The sequence below is a fragment of the Paralichthys olivaceus genome, chromosome 8 (assembly GCF_024713975.1).
Source record: "Paralichthys olivaceus isolate ysfri-2021 chromosome 8, ASM2471397v2, whole genome shotgun sequence".
Classification (NCBI taxonomy): Eukaryota; Metazoa; Chordata; class Actinopteri; order Pleuronectiformes; family Paralichthyidae; genus Paralichthys; species Paralichthys olivaceus.
In genome coordinates, this window is record NC_091100.1 from 13,410,615 (window position 1) to 13,426,028 (window position 15,414).

The following is a 15,414-nucleotide window of genomic DNA, read 5'->3' on the forward strand; positions in this document are numbered from 1 at the left end:
CTTAGTTGTTATTTATTCTGCATTTTAAGTGCATGCTGTTGTGTTATAATGCAAAATGTTTGTATTATTAAGCCACATTACATTGATACACCCTCATGAATATAAAATGTATGCACAAAGTATACATATTTGATAGTTGATAAAAACCTCCATGAAGTACATTTTTTGCAAGGCTTCTGTATTAGACTGCATATGTTGAAAGTGGGTGTAAAAGAAAGATTGCAACTGAGTATAACCTATATAAAGAAATGAAGCATGGACATGATAGAATAGAATAGAATAGAATAGATTTGATTAGATTAGATTAGATTAGATTAGATTAGAGTATAATTTAATAGAAAGCCTTTATTGCCATTGAACAAGAAAAAGCAATACAACTATATATTAAAACATTTTAAGTTTAAAATCAAACAAAAGACCCAAACCAATAAATACCCAAACTTTAAAGGTCTTTGCAGGCCACCATCTGTCCCCCTTTTCAGGATAATTTTCAGGATAAAAGTGAAGGAATTTTAGTTTTGGGATCTAAAAGAGAACAGTAACAGACAAGGGGAGAGAGAGAGAGAGAGAGAGAGAGAGAGAGAGAGAGAGAGAGAGATTCCCCTTCTGGCCTCACTTCATATTGTCACGTCAAAGCTTCCATGGAAACTGCATAAGTTTGACCCAGGTCGACTTCTCTCCTCAAACGTCTCTCTGCTATCATCAGCTCTTCAGGCCTGAACTTCATCCTGTTTTTAAATATTGACCGATGGGTGGCTGTATCAAGAGGATCAATGGACTTCATCAAAATCATCACTGTGCTCCCAAAATAGAACACACACACATACATGAAGTCTGAACGACACACTTCCTGTATGCCCCGCCCCCACACACACACCACCCACATGTGATCTGTGTTATAGTGGAGCCAACCTCACTGACAATCCTCTACAATGACTAACCCCAGGGTCCACGGGCTGGAGCTATCATCACTTGGAGGCCTAAGAGTTTTTATTTTTTACTAGATGAATGAGGACGTTTGATAATTGAACAAATGAATCTTAGACAGAATGAGTGAAGTGCTGAGGTGAGGTGTACAGGTTGGTAACAGCAGGTGTAAAGGTGCAGGTGCAGGATACAACCAACCTGAGTCTTATCTGGAACATTGTGAGCTGGGTTGCGATAGCATTGATTACAGCAGTGTCAGGAAAGACTGATCAAGGTTTGAGAGAGGTGAGTTTCAGCTTATCTACGACATGGAGGCTGCACAATCCTCGCACCGCTGCCCCCACTGGACCCCCACCCACCAACTCCCCCAACCCCTCCACTCCCACCTTTCACACTACCTGCCTGGAGGAAGCATTTTTTAAAGCTGCAGCCCAGATCAGCTCACCACACAAGGAGCATGGACTCACTACGTCTGCCACAGGTGAGAACGAGAGATGCTACTATCAATCTGCATTATTAACTACTGTCATTACTGGAAACTGCTGGAAAATCAAATTACCTTCTTCCAGTTTGAATAAAATAAAAACGAAATGTAATGAATGAAACTTAATGAAATGTGAAATTGTACTATTACTGGCATTAAGATTATCATTAATAGCTGAATGATTAACACATTTTACAAATTATAAATTACCTTAAAAATTTAAAAATTGTAATTGTTTTGACTTCACTGAATGAATGTGATAGTAAAATGTGCATGATTTTCATTAGTTGTAGTGTTGCTATTATGATGTAATTAAGTATGTTAAGTCACAATAGTGTTGGTATGATAGAAAAACTTTGAATATTGTTACCTGTTGACCATTCACAGTTATTACTTTAAATATAAAATGAATGCCCAATAGAAATTATTTGGTGAAAATGGAACAAACTTAATAGTACATATTATCTTATATGAGTGATTATAATAAGAAGGATTTATTATCAAATATAAATTAATACTGTATGTAAATATAATAATATGATTAAGTTGTAGTACATTTACACATTCGATAATTTGATCAAAACTAAATAACAAACTTTTGATTCGATATATCTGGACATAAAATTTGAAATATTTTCAAAATAGATTTAACTGATGGCTTCATAGTGTTGTGTGAATGTTTGAATGGAATTTTCCTGCAGCTCCACCATGTGATCAGATCAATGCTGTGGCATGTGAGGGAAATAGTGTAATAGTGTGTGTGAGAGTGTGTGTGTGTGTGTGATTGTGTTTGTTTGGTGGTCCTGGTATTATTGATACAGTGGGTACCTGAAACTGATTGTTCTCTGTGTTTGGTGACAAAAAGCATGTGCCCAGAGTAAGAATAAGAATAGAGTTAGAGTTAGGTAAGTCATACTTTTAATTTAAGTTGAGTAAGTCACCGAATAAAAAATAAAGTAAATTTAATGTAATGTCGTCTGAAGCAATTTTCATATCATGTTTGACTAGACAGCTTTGTGAGAATTTAACAAAATGAGAAGTCTATTATCTAACAAACATCATGAAAAATTCCCTTACATACAGTTCTTTGAAAAACTTTAATCCATGACTTTTAATATTGACAAAAAATATGAATACAATTTTTTTTCTGAGCATTTCTTTCCTATTTTCTAGCAAATGGCTCCTGAAAACAAGGAAGATCACAATGAGGACCAAGAAAATAAAAACAAAGGTGATTTTCATATCATATAAAATGCTTCTGTTGCATTTATATGTGATTTTTGCATGTTTATGTATACAGCTTTGCAAAAATTGCAGTAAGTGTACTTTGTTTTGGCATTTTGTGTGTGTTAGAGGTCCAAGCGAGTCCTGCACATTCCACTGTGGCGTTGGTTGAGGAGGAGTCAGAGGACGCAGACCCATGGGACCTCCCGGAGCTGAAGGACACCGGGGTCCCATGGTCAGGTGAAGACTTGTTATTTGCTTGTGTAACAAATTATTATTGTTGTCTTATCTTTGTATTTTAAAGGAACACATGTGTCCTGATTAGATATACACAGAGAGTGAGTAATACTGATAATTTACATGTAGTTTAGGAGCATGTAGATATGATGAAGTGTCAAATATGACATAGTTTCACAATCACAGATGAGTTGGCAAGTCCAATATTTTTGTGTAGTTAAAAGTGGGTGTAAAAGAAAGATTGCAACTGAGAAGTTATTATCAAAGACATTAAGTGAAATGAAAACATAAAAAACTGAAAACCACAAAGTTTCATGTTTTGAGAGATGAAGTTTTGATTCTTCTGTTCCTCTAAACTATTCCAGATCAATGTTAAATTACTTTGTAGTATTATATTTTTAATTCTGACATTAGTTTTTTTTTCCTGTTGATGTCAGTAACAGAAACTCACTCTAATAATGTATGATTCAGTGCAATAAAACAAGGGTCAAATGTTCTAACCCTAACCCTTATTATTATCTCATTTGAAGAACCATAAATCAGTATAATCAGTGTCTTTGATGTGCTTACTTGGAAAGCACAGAGGTCATAAAAAATAATACATGTAATTTAGAGTTTGTGCCAACACCCTGTAAAGGCAAGGGGAGGCAATAACTCTAAAAGTTATACTGTCACTGCAGTTTACTGCAAGAGAAGCTAATCAATAATAGCAATATTTCTTACTGAGGAGTTGGTAGATCCTATTTATGATAAAATACTTTATTCTTTTTATATTATAATTAAGACTTGGAAAATATTCCCTGAGTGTCCGGGTGTCCCCTTTTCTTTTCCCACATTCCCTCTGTGGACTGAAGCAGACATTTTTACACACAACACATTTTTAATTTGAAATATTAACAAGGAATGCAGCCATTGACATGATATATTGATACATTTAAATACAAAGGGCCGTTGTTAGTGGCATTTATTGTACCTACAGTTTTCCTGCAAGAGAAAATGTCTGCCCGACCTCATCGGAAAAATGTGAAACAAATTTTTTTTTTTTTAAATCTGCGTTTAATCCCATTTAATTACTGTGTCAGCTCTGGATTCGAGAGGGAAGGTGATGAGAGTGCTGGTGTCAGTGGCGAAGTTGGTCCTGCTGCTGGGATTCCTCTACATGTTCATCTGCTCCCTCGACATCCTCAGCTCAGCTTTTCAGCTGGTTGGAGGTAAGCACATCCTCACTCATGTGTAGGTGTCACGAAGCAAAATGCCTTTAGACACACTAGACATTCTGACTTAAACAATAAAACAAGCAGAGCTAAAAATACAGGGTTTCCTCGTTGACTATTCCAACTAGAACATTTAAGGAATCAGTGGTAAACCATGATTTGTTTTCTATCACATCACTCTCCCTTGCATAGCATGCTATGAAGGAAAAACTATACTGTATGCTGATGTTTCCATCTTATCAGGTAAAGCAGCAGGTGACATCTTCCAGGAAAACTCAGTTTTGGCCAACCCGCTGGCTGGTCTGGTCATTGGCGTTCTGGTCACTCTTCTGGTGCAGAGCTCGTCAACTTCCTCCTCTATAGTTGTCAGCATGGTCTCCTCTGGACGTGAGTATGAAGCACAGATACTCATCCATGCACAGAAAACATACAATATGAATTATGATGATGATGATGATGATGATGATGATGGAGGTGTGCTTTGGCAGTGTTAACAGTCCAACTGGCCGTTCCTATCATCATGGGCACCAACATTGGGACCTCTGTCACCAACACACTAGTAGCAATGACGCAGGCTGGTGAACGCAGCACATTTCGGAGGTAATCATTTTGTGTTTCATGGATAATTTGCTTCCTCTTACAACTTTCACTTGGAGTTCAAGAGTCCCCCCCCCCCCCCCTGAAAAAAGAGTACAAAGAACATTGCATTCTGATGAATTACAAGAATTTGCAGAGCTAATAGGAGGAAATGCTACTTGTTTATACTTTACAACAGAGTCTTGCCCCAATAAACCAAATTTTATAGTTGCAGCAATCAGATAAATATTCATTGGCCTTTTGATAAAGTAGAGCCATAAAGGTGTTACTCAACCCCCCACCCCAAATAAATAAATAATAAATAGATTACTACAGTATATCGTTTTAAAATCACGTACAATATACAACAGGTTTTGACAAAAACTTGATTTAAATTGATTTCATTACAACCCATTGATGTCTTAAATATTTGATCTACAAAATCCCATTCATTTAAAAACTACTATTGTCTAAATAATCAATAATTTATTATTCTCAAGTTGACCTGAAATATTACAAAATCACAAAATTGGTAGAGAGCTTGCTTTACTACCTTAAAAGTTATAAATGTTTGCTTACTTACTTACTTTTAAAATGACATTCCCTGGACAGCAATGTAATAAAGCTCCTATCAATAATGACCACAATTAATTTCACTTTACATTTCAGGGCTTTTGCAGGGGCCACAGTGCACGACTTCTTCAACTGGCTGTCCGTGCTGGTGCTGCTGCCTCTGGAGGTAGCCACTGGTTATTTGTACGTGGTCACTGAGCTCATCATCGACTCCTTCAACATCCAGAGCGGAGAGGCCCCAGAGCTGTTGAATGTGATCACTGATCCCCTCACCGAGTCAATCATAGTGGTAAAGTCTAATTCTGTGATGGTGTCTGTAAATAGTTATGGTTCATGTCTGAAGAACAATAATGTCATAAAGTCAACAAACGCCACCAAGGAAGCGTTGTGGAACTTTTATGTGAGAAACACTGAATGTAAGAAAACTCCACTGTAACTTGAACTAATTCTTTTTTTTTTTTTTTAAATATCTGAAAGACATTGGATATCAACACTTTCCATTTTAATTACAAAAGAACAGTAATGTTGTTGTGAGGAGTCTCAGTTTGTTAAGTCAGATCAGATCAGTAAGTTTTTACTTGAATACAAACTATGTAGTAACTGAGCTTTAACAAAAGATGACAACAAGTTTTGATTACAAAAAGAACTGTTTCATGCAATTTTGTGCTATAAGGCATATTTTGCTTCACTGATGGTGAACATATTGTAATAGTCATGTAGATTCAGAAGTTATTCAGATTTTTAGTGTTTTCTACATCTGAATTAACACAGTAGCTCAAAATGACTGATACATTGGTCGAACTAGAAACTGAATATGAGCATTTGCATCATTAGAAATGTGTTGTTTTTACTCAATTAAAGAAATCACCAGTGTATAGAGAGACTATAAGATAGTGTATATCACTTCATGACCCTTCTCTTTCACTTTGACATAGTTGGATGAGTCTGTCCTCACTGGGATTGCCACTGGAGACCCGTTAGCCAGGAATAAGAGTCTTATCAAAAGATGGTGCCAAACCTTCACAAACACGGTAAAACCAAAATATAATTTTATTGCAAAGTTTTTATTTGTGTTTGCATATATTTGACTGTGTGTATGTGTATTGGTTCAAAGTTTTTGCTTATTGAAACATCCACAGCTCTGTCACGTCTCAGCTATTATATCTATTGTCGTCACATATAAAAATAAGACTGAAACATGTCAGCTATAAAACTAAAAATATTCGAAACCATTAAGATTCAAATGTTTATCGTCAAACTGTGTTTCAGACATTAATGAACGTTACAGTTCCTGGTCCAGAGAACTGCACCTCTCCATCTCTCTGCTGGGATGATGGAAACTACACCTTCACACTGAAGAACATTTCTGAAACATATAATGTCCAGAAATGTAAGACAACACTACTTTTAACTGCATTGTTTTTTTACCACACTGATTTGAAAAAGGTTGATCTGTACATTAGGTTGAAAAAAGTTTAATATACTCACCTTAAATACAGTACATGGCCTCTTGACAAGAAATGTTCATCTAACTACGCCATGTAACCATGTATTTATAATACAGCTGTACTGTACTGTACATGTTGTGAAGTATTTCTGGCTTCATGTGAACTTCATCAAAATCCATTTGTGGTATGGATATTTGGAGGAAAACTAATTATTATTATTAAAAGTGTAATTTAGTACATACATGTATGATTTGCATTAACAAATCTTGAATTTGTAATAGGTCAGTATATCCAAGTAATTAAAGTGTTGACTGAACATTGGGTCTATTAAAATAATTTGAAAGATTTGAAAATATTTAGGGGGTAATCCAACATTCCAGTTAATATGAACCAACATTTGGATAGAATACTCAACCAAGTCATGTGGTAGAATTAACCCAGCATTGTAGTTGATATGAATCAGTGTTTGGGTTGAATATTCGACCCATCTTGCTGGGTTGAACAAACAAACCATCTTGCTGTGTAAGATTAACCCAGTATGGGTTAGTCCAATAGTTACCCAGCGGTTTAGTTGAAAACTACCTATATTGGGCTGTTTTTAACCCAGCATTGTGTGTGTATTTTCTGTGCGACTTCAGGTAAACACATCTTCGTGGATGTGAATCTTTCTGACCTGGCAGTAGGTCTGATCCTGCTGGCTCTCTCTCTGCTCGTGCTCTGCTCCTGCCTGATCCTCATCGTCAAACTGCTAAACTCCATGTTGAAGGGTCAGGTGGCTGGAGTCATCAAGACCATCCTCAACACTGGTGAGCAGCACTGCACACTGTTAATATAAGTGCAAGAAATTGCAATCCCACTGGTAAGTAAATGGATGAATATCTTGTGGATGTTTGCATTTATGTTTTCTGTTTACATGCAGATTTCCCATTTCCATTTGGTTGGATCACTGGTTACATTGCCATTATCGTCGGAGCTGGCATGACCTTCATCGTGCAGAGCAGTTCAGTCTTCACCTCTGCAATTACTCCACTTGTTGGTGAGTGAAGTCCCCCATCAGCTGTTGCTGCTCGGGCCCTAATAATAAATGCAAAGTAATACATTTTCTGGTAAATGTGTGTGTATTCTTTTGAATAGGTATTGGTGTCATCAGCATAGAGAGAGCATACCCACTGTCCCTGGGTTCAAATATTGGTACAACCACCACAGCTATCCTGGCAGCCATGGCTAGTCCTGGAGACTCACTGGCTAATGCTCTACAGGTCAGAAATTCACATTAACACATATAGAATATAGAATTACCAGATTGACTTTTCTGAAAGTTTTTATAAGAATGTATTTTGAATTAGCAGGGATATGGGATCAGTAAAGGAAAAAAGTATAGTATAGTCTGTATTGTATAGATATAATTCAAAATATATTTACCTTCAAGAGGACTTGAACTTTTCTGATTGGACATATGTCTTGTATTTCCTTTCATGTGAGGACAAATTAAATCTCGATTAGTATAAAATTACAGATCCTTTGAATGAAGGATAACCAAACCCTTTCATGAAATAGTTTCCATAAATATATAGTTTTGCTGATGGTGTAGTGAGTCACATATACTATGTAAGTATTTTTTTTTCTTCTTGTGGATAAGAGGTGTTTTTATGTGGAGAAGAATAATGACTGTTGTTTGCCTATGATCACTTCAGATTGCCCTTGTCCACTTCCTGTTCAACATCTCTGGCATCATCCTCTGGTATCCAATCCCCTTCACCCGCATCCCCATCCGTCTGGCTAAAGGTCTGGGAAACATCACCGCCTCCTATCGCTGGTTTGCAGCTGTCTACATCATCTGCTGCTTTTTCGTTTTTCCACTCTTTGTCTTCAGCCTGTCGCTGGCTGGCTGGAAGGTACTGGTTGGTGTGGGTGCACCTATACTTGTCATGTTGATCATCATCATAGTGATCAACGTGGTGCAGAAACGGAAACCTGGGTGTTTGCCTGCAATACTGCAATCCTGGGATTTCCTCCCTCTCTGGGCCCACTCCCTGGCTCCCTGGGACAAAGTGGTTGGAGTGTTTATTGCCAAATGCTGCTGCTGCTGCAAATGCTGCCAAATAGCTGCTGACGACCCAGAACACAAAGACAAAGAGTGTGTGGAGGAAGATCAGAAGACACACACAGAGGTGTACGATAACCCTGCAATGAGTGCAGAAAAAGAGGTGGAAAATGAGATAAAGATAGAGCTGCAGATCTTGAAGATGACGCGGCTGTGAGGTTTTTATACTGTATATACAGTACACTGAATTAGTGTTAGATTGTGTGTGTGTGTATGTGTGTGTGCGTGTGTGTGATGTAAAGAAACATTTTGCTCAAGGCAAAAGAACCAAAAACATTCAGGAACAATTTTCGCAATATTCATGTTGTATACTTTGAGTAGATCAGTGGGTGTAAGACGAGAAATGGTTGTATAAGGACTTCTAACTGTCAGGCAAAGAAAGTCCACACAGTACATGCAGGAAAATGTTGGTCTTCCAAATATATTATCTGAAATGGCCTTTAATGGGTAAACTGGCAATATAATATATATTTAAAAGAAAGAGGTGGCAGGAGCGCTACTGGTGTCCCTCAAACTGCTGGTGCTCATGGAAGGGAATATGTGTCAAAAAAAAGTTTTTGGAAAACTTGTTTCCAAACAATAATGGCGTGAAGAATCCAGGTCCAGGTGCTCCAGCTTATGCCTTTATCACACCATGAAGGCATAAGTGTCAAGCCCATATAAATAAAGGCCTTTTACATTTTTCAAACCACTTTGAGTGCCTAGACCTTCATTATTCTTTGGACAAATGTTTTCCGAATTTTTTTTTTGATATACTATATATTTATTTTTATGTTTATTTTGACACTCACATTGGAGAGAGAGAAGGGATTATGTTCAGCAAAGACTCGGAGATGAAGTCAAATGCTGCTCACTGGGGTTGAGGATTTACAACCGCTACCACTACATGCAGACTTTCTATATCCCTGAAAGACCACAGACATATATGTGTAATACTCTGTCTTGGTCTATGGCCTCAAACCAATTGACTCCTGCTGAAAATGTAAATATTAGCAGCAGCACTCCAATACTTTTATTTTATTTAAAAAACCTATAAGAATGTTCTAAAGTTGCTGGGCACTTTAGTTATTAGCAAGCACAGAGACAAATGGTGTATTTGTCTGGGGCTTTTTTCATCTGCGGATTAATTCACATTTGGAAATGTCAACTGATTGGTCTGTGCACCGCTTTGGATCCAGACCGAAACATGAACAAGTTCAGAGACTCTGGATTCAGCAGGTACAAGCACTGACTGTTGTGTATTCCAAGTTATATAATATGATCAACATCAAGTGTTTCACATGTTTTTGTCATCACTTGGTGCATATTAGCAATTTCACCATGGACATCCAACTTGAGTAAAAAGCAAACATGGAATTCAATCCCACTCATGTCAGGGATCATAATGGACCAAGAATCAAATAAAAACTTATTTTATTTGTATAGCCCATATTTACAAATTGCAATTTGTCTCATAGGGCTCAACAAGGTGCAGCACCCTCTGCCCTTAACCTTTGACTAGAGGGAGGAAAAACGTATAAACAATTTAAGTTATATTATGTCAATCTTAAATTGTAAAAAAGAAAATAAATAAGTTAATTAATCATTGTCTGTCATTGTTGGTTCTGTGGTGAGCCTCCACAAATTATTACATTTCTGGGAAACACTGCCATCGGGCAGATTCAGCATGATGAAGTCAGATGTAACCTTTCAGACGCAACAGTTGATGTTGGCATATGCAGAGACAAGATGGCAGAGAGGATTCTGATGTCAGATCCGCTCCTCAACAATTCCACTTCCAAAGCAACACATATTTAAATAATATTTATAAATTTGAGTTTATTTAATTGAATTCAAAGAAATTTAACTAAATAACTTTTAAGGGTTAGGGTTAGATTACTAATTAAATAAAGTTATATTTCTTATAATAAATTATGCCATGATTTATTTTTGAGAGTGCAGGTAGGATTAATCTGGATTTGGCTGCACAGTCAATACTTAGTAGAATTAATTCATTGTTGGTTTTCATACTTTCATGGGATTTGTGGACAGCAGGAATATTTTTTAAATATTACCAGACTTATCCTGTAATGTTTCTTACTTATAGGCTGAAATCCATCGAAAATTACACAGCCTAAATGAAAAACATGCACTTAATGTTTTTCATATTCTAATAAAAATGATATAATACAAATGAAGTGTATATGCAAATCTAATGTCTTGTCTTACTGAAAGAGCAGAGTCATGCAAATCAAAGTGAAATTGTTCAATGTAAAGGTGTCATGGCCTCTTTCAATGAGTATTTACAGTAGATGTAAAGTAGTCATGATCAGATCTGCACCTACCTGCAGAGCAGGTTTGATGTCACAGACTAAAGTTTGTTTTCATAAGTCAACATTTTTACCAGGATTTGTGTTTTGTATTTTTACAGAGAAAAGAAAATGACTAATAATTTCCTGTGTATAAGACACACTGCGATCCTTAACACATTGTTTTAAGGTGTAAAACTTATTTTATAATTGAGACAGATAATTTTATTTGAAGAATATGTAGTTTGAAATTAGATGTATGTGCATCTGACTTCTTAAAGTTGTTCACTGTTGATGTTTATCTGGCTTGTATATAGCTCTCCTATAATATGAAATTCAAAATAAAAGATTAATTATTTACTTTTTTAACTCATCTGGTGAAAAACATGTAGACTCATCGTTTTTAATGTCCCTACAGCAAAAAACAAATGTGTAGCTGACCCTGTGTCAAAGGTACGATGGGAGAATATTTACTGCTCTCTTATCAGTGTTATCTGAAACATAGTGGGACAGAACAGTTATGATATAAGAAAGAAACAGGGTTGAGAGTGTAGAGTACAGGTTTTTCTTTTGATGACTGTTCTTTTGCAATTTGTGAATTTTAAGTATCAGAGACAAACAAGGCAGTGCTTTGGAAATGTCCACATTAGTGCATATATCTATATATATATATATTAAAATTAAATATTTAGAAAACACAAAAAATCACACACAACCAAAAATGGGTTATTTTAATGAAACCAGTGAAGGATGGACCACTGTGCGATAAGGGAGGCGACAAGTCCATCCCCATCAGCGTTACTGGGACCACGGAGCATCCTGGGGGAAGGACAGAGCTGCTCCCGCCACCTTAAGTAAGGTAAGGATTAGAGTTAAGTGTGAGGAACTCGGCGCTGCTTGCTCAAAATGTGTTGAAATTTGGAAGTGCGTGTCAGGCTCCCCTTTAATAATCATGAAAGGTCCACGTCTCTACATCATTCACAAAAAAAGTTACTCAAAAATATCACGAATTCAAATTGGTTATCACCGCTTATCATAACTCTAGTCACAACCCTAACCCAAGTTACACACTTAACCCTAATTCTAACCCTAGTAACAACCCTAACCCTAATTATAACCCTAGTAACAAGCCTAACCCTAACCCTAATGCTAACCTAACCCTAGTAACAACCCTAACCCTAATCACAGCCCTAACCCAAGTTACAACCCTAACCCTACAACCCTAACCCCAGTAACAACACTAACCATATTTAACAACATCCTAACATCCTAATCCTAAACCTAACCCAAGTTATAACCCTAATCCCCTAATCCTAAAGGCCCACCTCAGTGTGGTTATCATCCTGTATCATAGTCACAACCCTGACCCTAACCCCAACCCTAACTCTAACTCTAAACCTAATCACAACACTAACTCTAACCCCAACCCTAACCCTAACCCTAATTGCAATCCTAACCCTAATCAAAACTCTGTGCTGCTTGCTCAAAACATACTGAAATTCAGTGTGGTTTTGTGGCAGGCTCCCCTTTAGCTCGGGGATGGTACCAATGGATCGGGCATAGTCACATTAGTGGAGATGGAACCAACTTCCAAGTCTCTATGACCTTCGGAACAAAAGTTATTCAAGAATATCTTGATCTCCAATGCGGTTTCATCCCTAACCCTAACCCTAACCACAACCCTAACCCTAATCACAACCCTAACCCTAATGGCAACCCTAACCCATATTCACCTTAGAGTGAATAACTCTGCGCTGCTTGCTCGAAACATGCTGAAATTCGGTGTGGTTGTGTGGCACGCGACCCTTTACTAATCATGAAATGCCCAAGTCTATAGGCCTTTCAGAAAAAAAGTTATTCAAAAATATCTCATACTTTTTTTTTTAGATTTGGTGGTTTCACCATTTCCGAAGGCCGTAGAAGCTCGGGGATGGACCCAATGGATCGGGCTTAGCCACATTAGTGGAGATGGAACCAACTTCCAAGTCTCTATGACCTTCAGAAAAAAAGTTATTGGAGAATATCTTGACCTCCAATGGGTACTCCTCCCTAACCCTAACCCTAATGGCAACCCTAACCCTAACCCTAATCACAACCCTAACCCTAATGGCAACCCTAACCCATATTCACCTTAGAGTGAATAACTCTGCGCTGCTTGCTCGAAACATGCTGAAATTCGGTGTGGTTGTGTGACACGCTGCCCTTTACTAATCATGAAATGCCCAAATCTATAGGACTTTCAGAAAAAAAGTTATTCAAAAATATCTCGTACTTTTTTTTTTAGATTTGGTGGTTTCACCATTTCCGAAGGTCGTAGAAGCTCGGGGATGGTCCCAATGGATCGGGCTTAGCCACATTAGTGGAGATGGAACCAACTTCCAAGTCTCTATGACCTTCAGAAAAAAAGTTATTGAAGAATATCTTGAACTCCTATAGGTTTTCATTCCTAACCCTAACCCTAATCACAACCCAAAAATGTAACACTAATCACAACCCTAACACTAACCCTTCCAAAGGTCGTAGAAGCTTGGGGGTGGTACCAGTGGATCGGGCATAGCCACATTAGTGGAGATGGAACCAACTTCCAAGTCTCTATGACCTACAGAAAAAAAGTTATTGGAGAATATCTTGACCTCCAATGGGTACTCCTCCCTAACCCTAACCCTAATGGCAACCCTAACCCTAACCCTAATGGCAACCCTAACCCTAACCCTAATCACAACCCTAACCCTAATGGCAACCCTAACCCATATTCACCTTAGAGTGAATAACTCTGCGCTGCTTGCTCGAAACATGCTGACATTCGGTGTGGTTGTGTGACACGCTACCCTTTACTAATCACGAAATGCGCAAATCTGTAGGACTTTCAGAAAAAAAGTTATTCAAAAATATCTCGTACTTTTTTTTTTAGATTTGGTGGTTTCACCATTTCCGAAGGTCGTAGAAGCTCGGGGATGGTCCCAATGGATCGGGCTTAGCCACATTAGTGGAGATGGAACCAACTTCCAAGTCTCTATGACCTTCAGAAAAAAAGTTATTGAAGAATATCTTGAACTCCTATAGGTTTTCATTCCTAACCCTAACCCTAATCACAACCCAAAAATGTAACACTAATCACAACCCTAACACTAACCCTTCCAAAGGTCGTAGAAGCTTGGGGGTGGTACCAATGGATCGGGCATAGCCACATTAGTGGAGATGGAACCAACTTCCAAGTCTCTATGAACTACAGAAAAAAAGTTATTGGAGAATATCTTGACCTCCAATGGGTACTCCTCCCTAACCCTAACCCTAATGGCAACCCTAACCCTAACCCTAATCACAACCCTAACCCTAATGGCAACCCTAACCCATATTCACCTTAGAGTGAATAACTCTGCGCTGCTTGCTCGAAACATGCTGAAATTCGGTGTGGTTGTGTGACACGCTACCCTTTACTAATCATGAAATGCCCAAATCTATAGGACTTTCAGAAAAAAAGTTATTCAAAAATATCTCGTACTTTTTTTTTTAGATTTGGTGGTTTCACCATTTCCGAAGGTCGTAGAAGCTCGGGGATGGTCCCAATGGATCGGGCTTAGCCACATTAGTGGAGATGGAACCAACTTCCAAGTCTCTATAACCTTCAGAAAAAAAGTTATTGAAGAATATCTTGAACTCCTATAGGTTTTCATTCCTAACCCTAACCCTAATCACAACCCAAAAATGTATCACTAATCACAACCCTAACACTAACCCTTCCAAAGGTCGTAGAAGCTTGGGGGTGGTACCAATGGATCGGGCATAGCCACATTAGTGGAGATGGAACCAACTTCCAAGTCTCTATGACCTACAGAAAAAAGTTATTGGAGAATATCTTGACCTCCAATGGGTACTCCTCCCTAACCCTAACCCTAATGGCAACCCTAACCCTAACCCTAATGGCAACCCTAACCCTAACCCTAATCACAACCCTAACCCTAATGGCAACCCTAACCCATATTATCCTTAGAGTGAATAACTCTGCGCTGCTTGCTTGAAACATGCTGACATTCGGTGTGGTTGTGTGACACGCTACCCTTTACTAATCATGAAATGCCCAAATCTGTAGGACTTTCAGAAAAAAAGTTATTCAAAAATATCTCGTACTTTTTTTTTTAGATTTGGTGGTTTCACCATTTCCGAAGGTCGTAGAAGCTCGGGGATGGTCCCAATGGATCGGGCTTAGCCACATTAGTGGAGATGGAACCAACTTCCAAGTCTCTATGAACTACAGAAAAAAAGTTATTGGAGAATATCTTGACCTCCAATGGGTACTCCTCCCTAACCCTAACCCTAATGGCAACCCTAACCCTAACCC

The 15,414-nt window shown here is 37.9% G+C and overlaps 1 protein-coding gene across 1 annotated transcript; it reads left to right on the top strand.

The window, feature by feature from the left end:
• The first annotated feature begins 882 nt into the window (after nt 1-882).
• slc34a2a (solute carrier family 34 member 2a) lies at nt 883-11,448 on the top strand. The gene is made up of 13 exons (XM_069530817.1): nt 883-1,408; nt 2,585-2,642; nt 2,765-2,875; nt 3,955-4,083; nt 4,330-4,473; nt 4,575-4,686; nt 5,332-5,524; nt 6,171-6,266; nt 6,505-6,625; nt 7,322-7,489; nt 7,603-7,719; nt 7,818-7,942; nt 8,378-11,448. Exons 1-13 carry the CDS (start codon nt 1,385-1,387, stop codon nt 8,942-8,944), a joined length of 1,965 nt encoding a protein of 654 aa, XP_069386918.1. The 5' UTR covers nt 883-1,384; the 3' UTR covers nt 8,945-11,448.
• The last annotated feature ends 3,966 nt before the right edge of the window (nt 11,449-15,414 follow it).

Coding starts and splice junctions, on each gene's coding strand:
- slc34a2a (XM_069530817.1), top strand. CDS start 1,385: ATGGACTCACTACGTCTGCCACAG. Junction 4,084..4,329: donor AGCTTTTCAGCTGGTTGGAG/GTAAGCACATCC, acceptor CCATCTTATCAG/GTAAAGCAGCAGGTGACATC. Junction 6,626..7,321: donor AACATATAATGTCCAGAAAT/GTAAGACAACAC, acceptor GTGCGACTTCAG/GTAAACACATCTTCGTGGAT.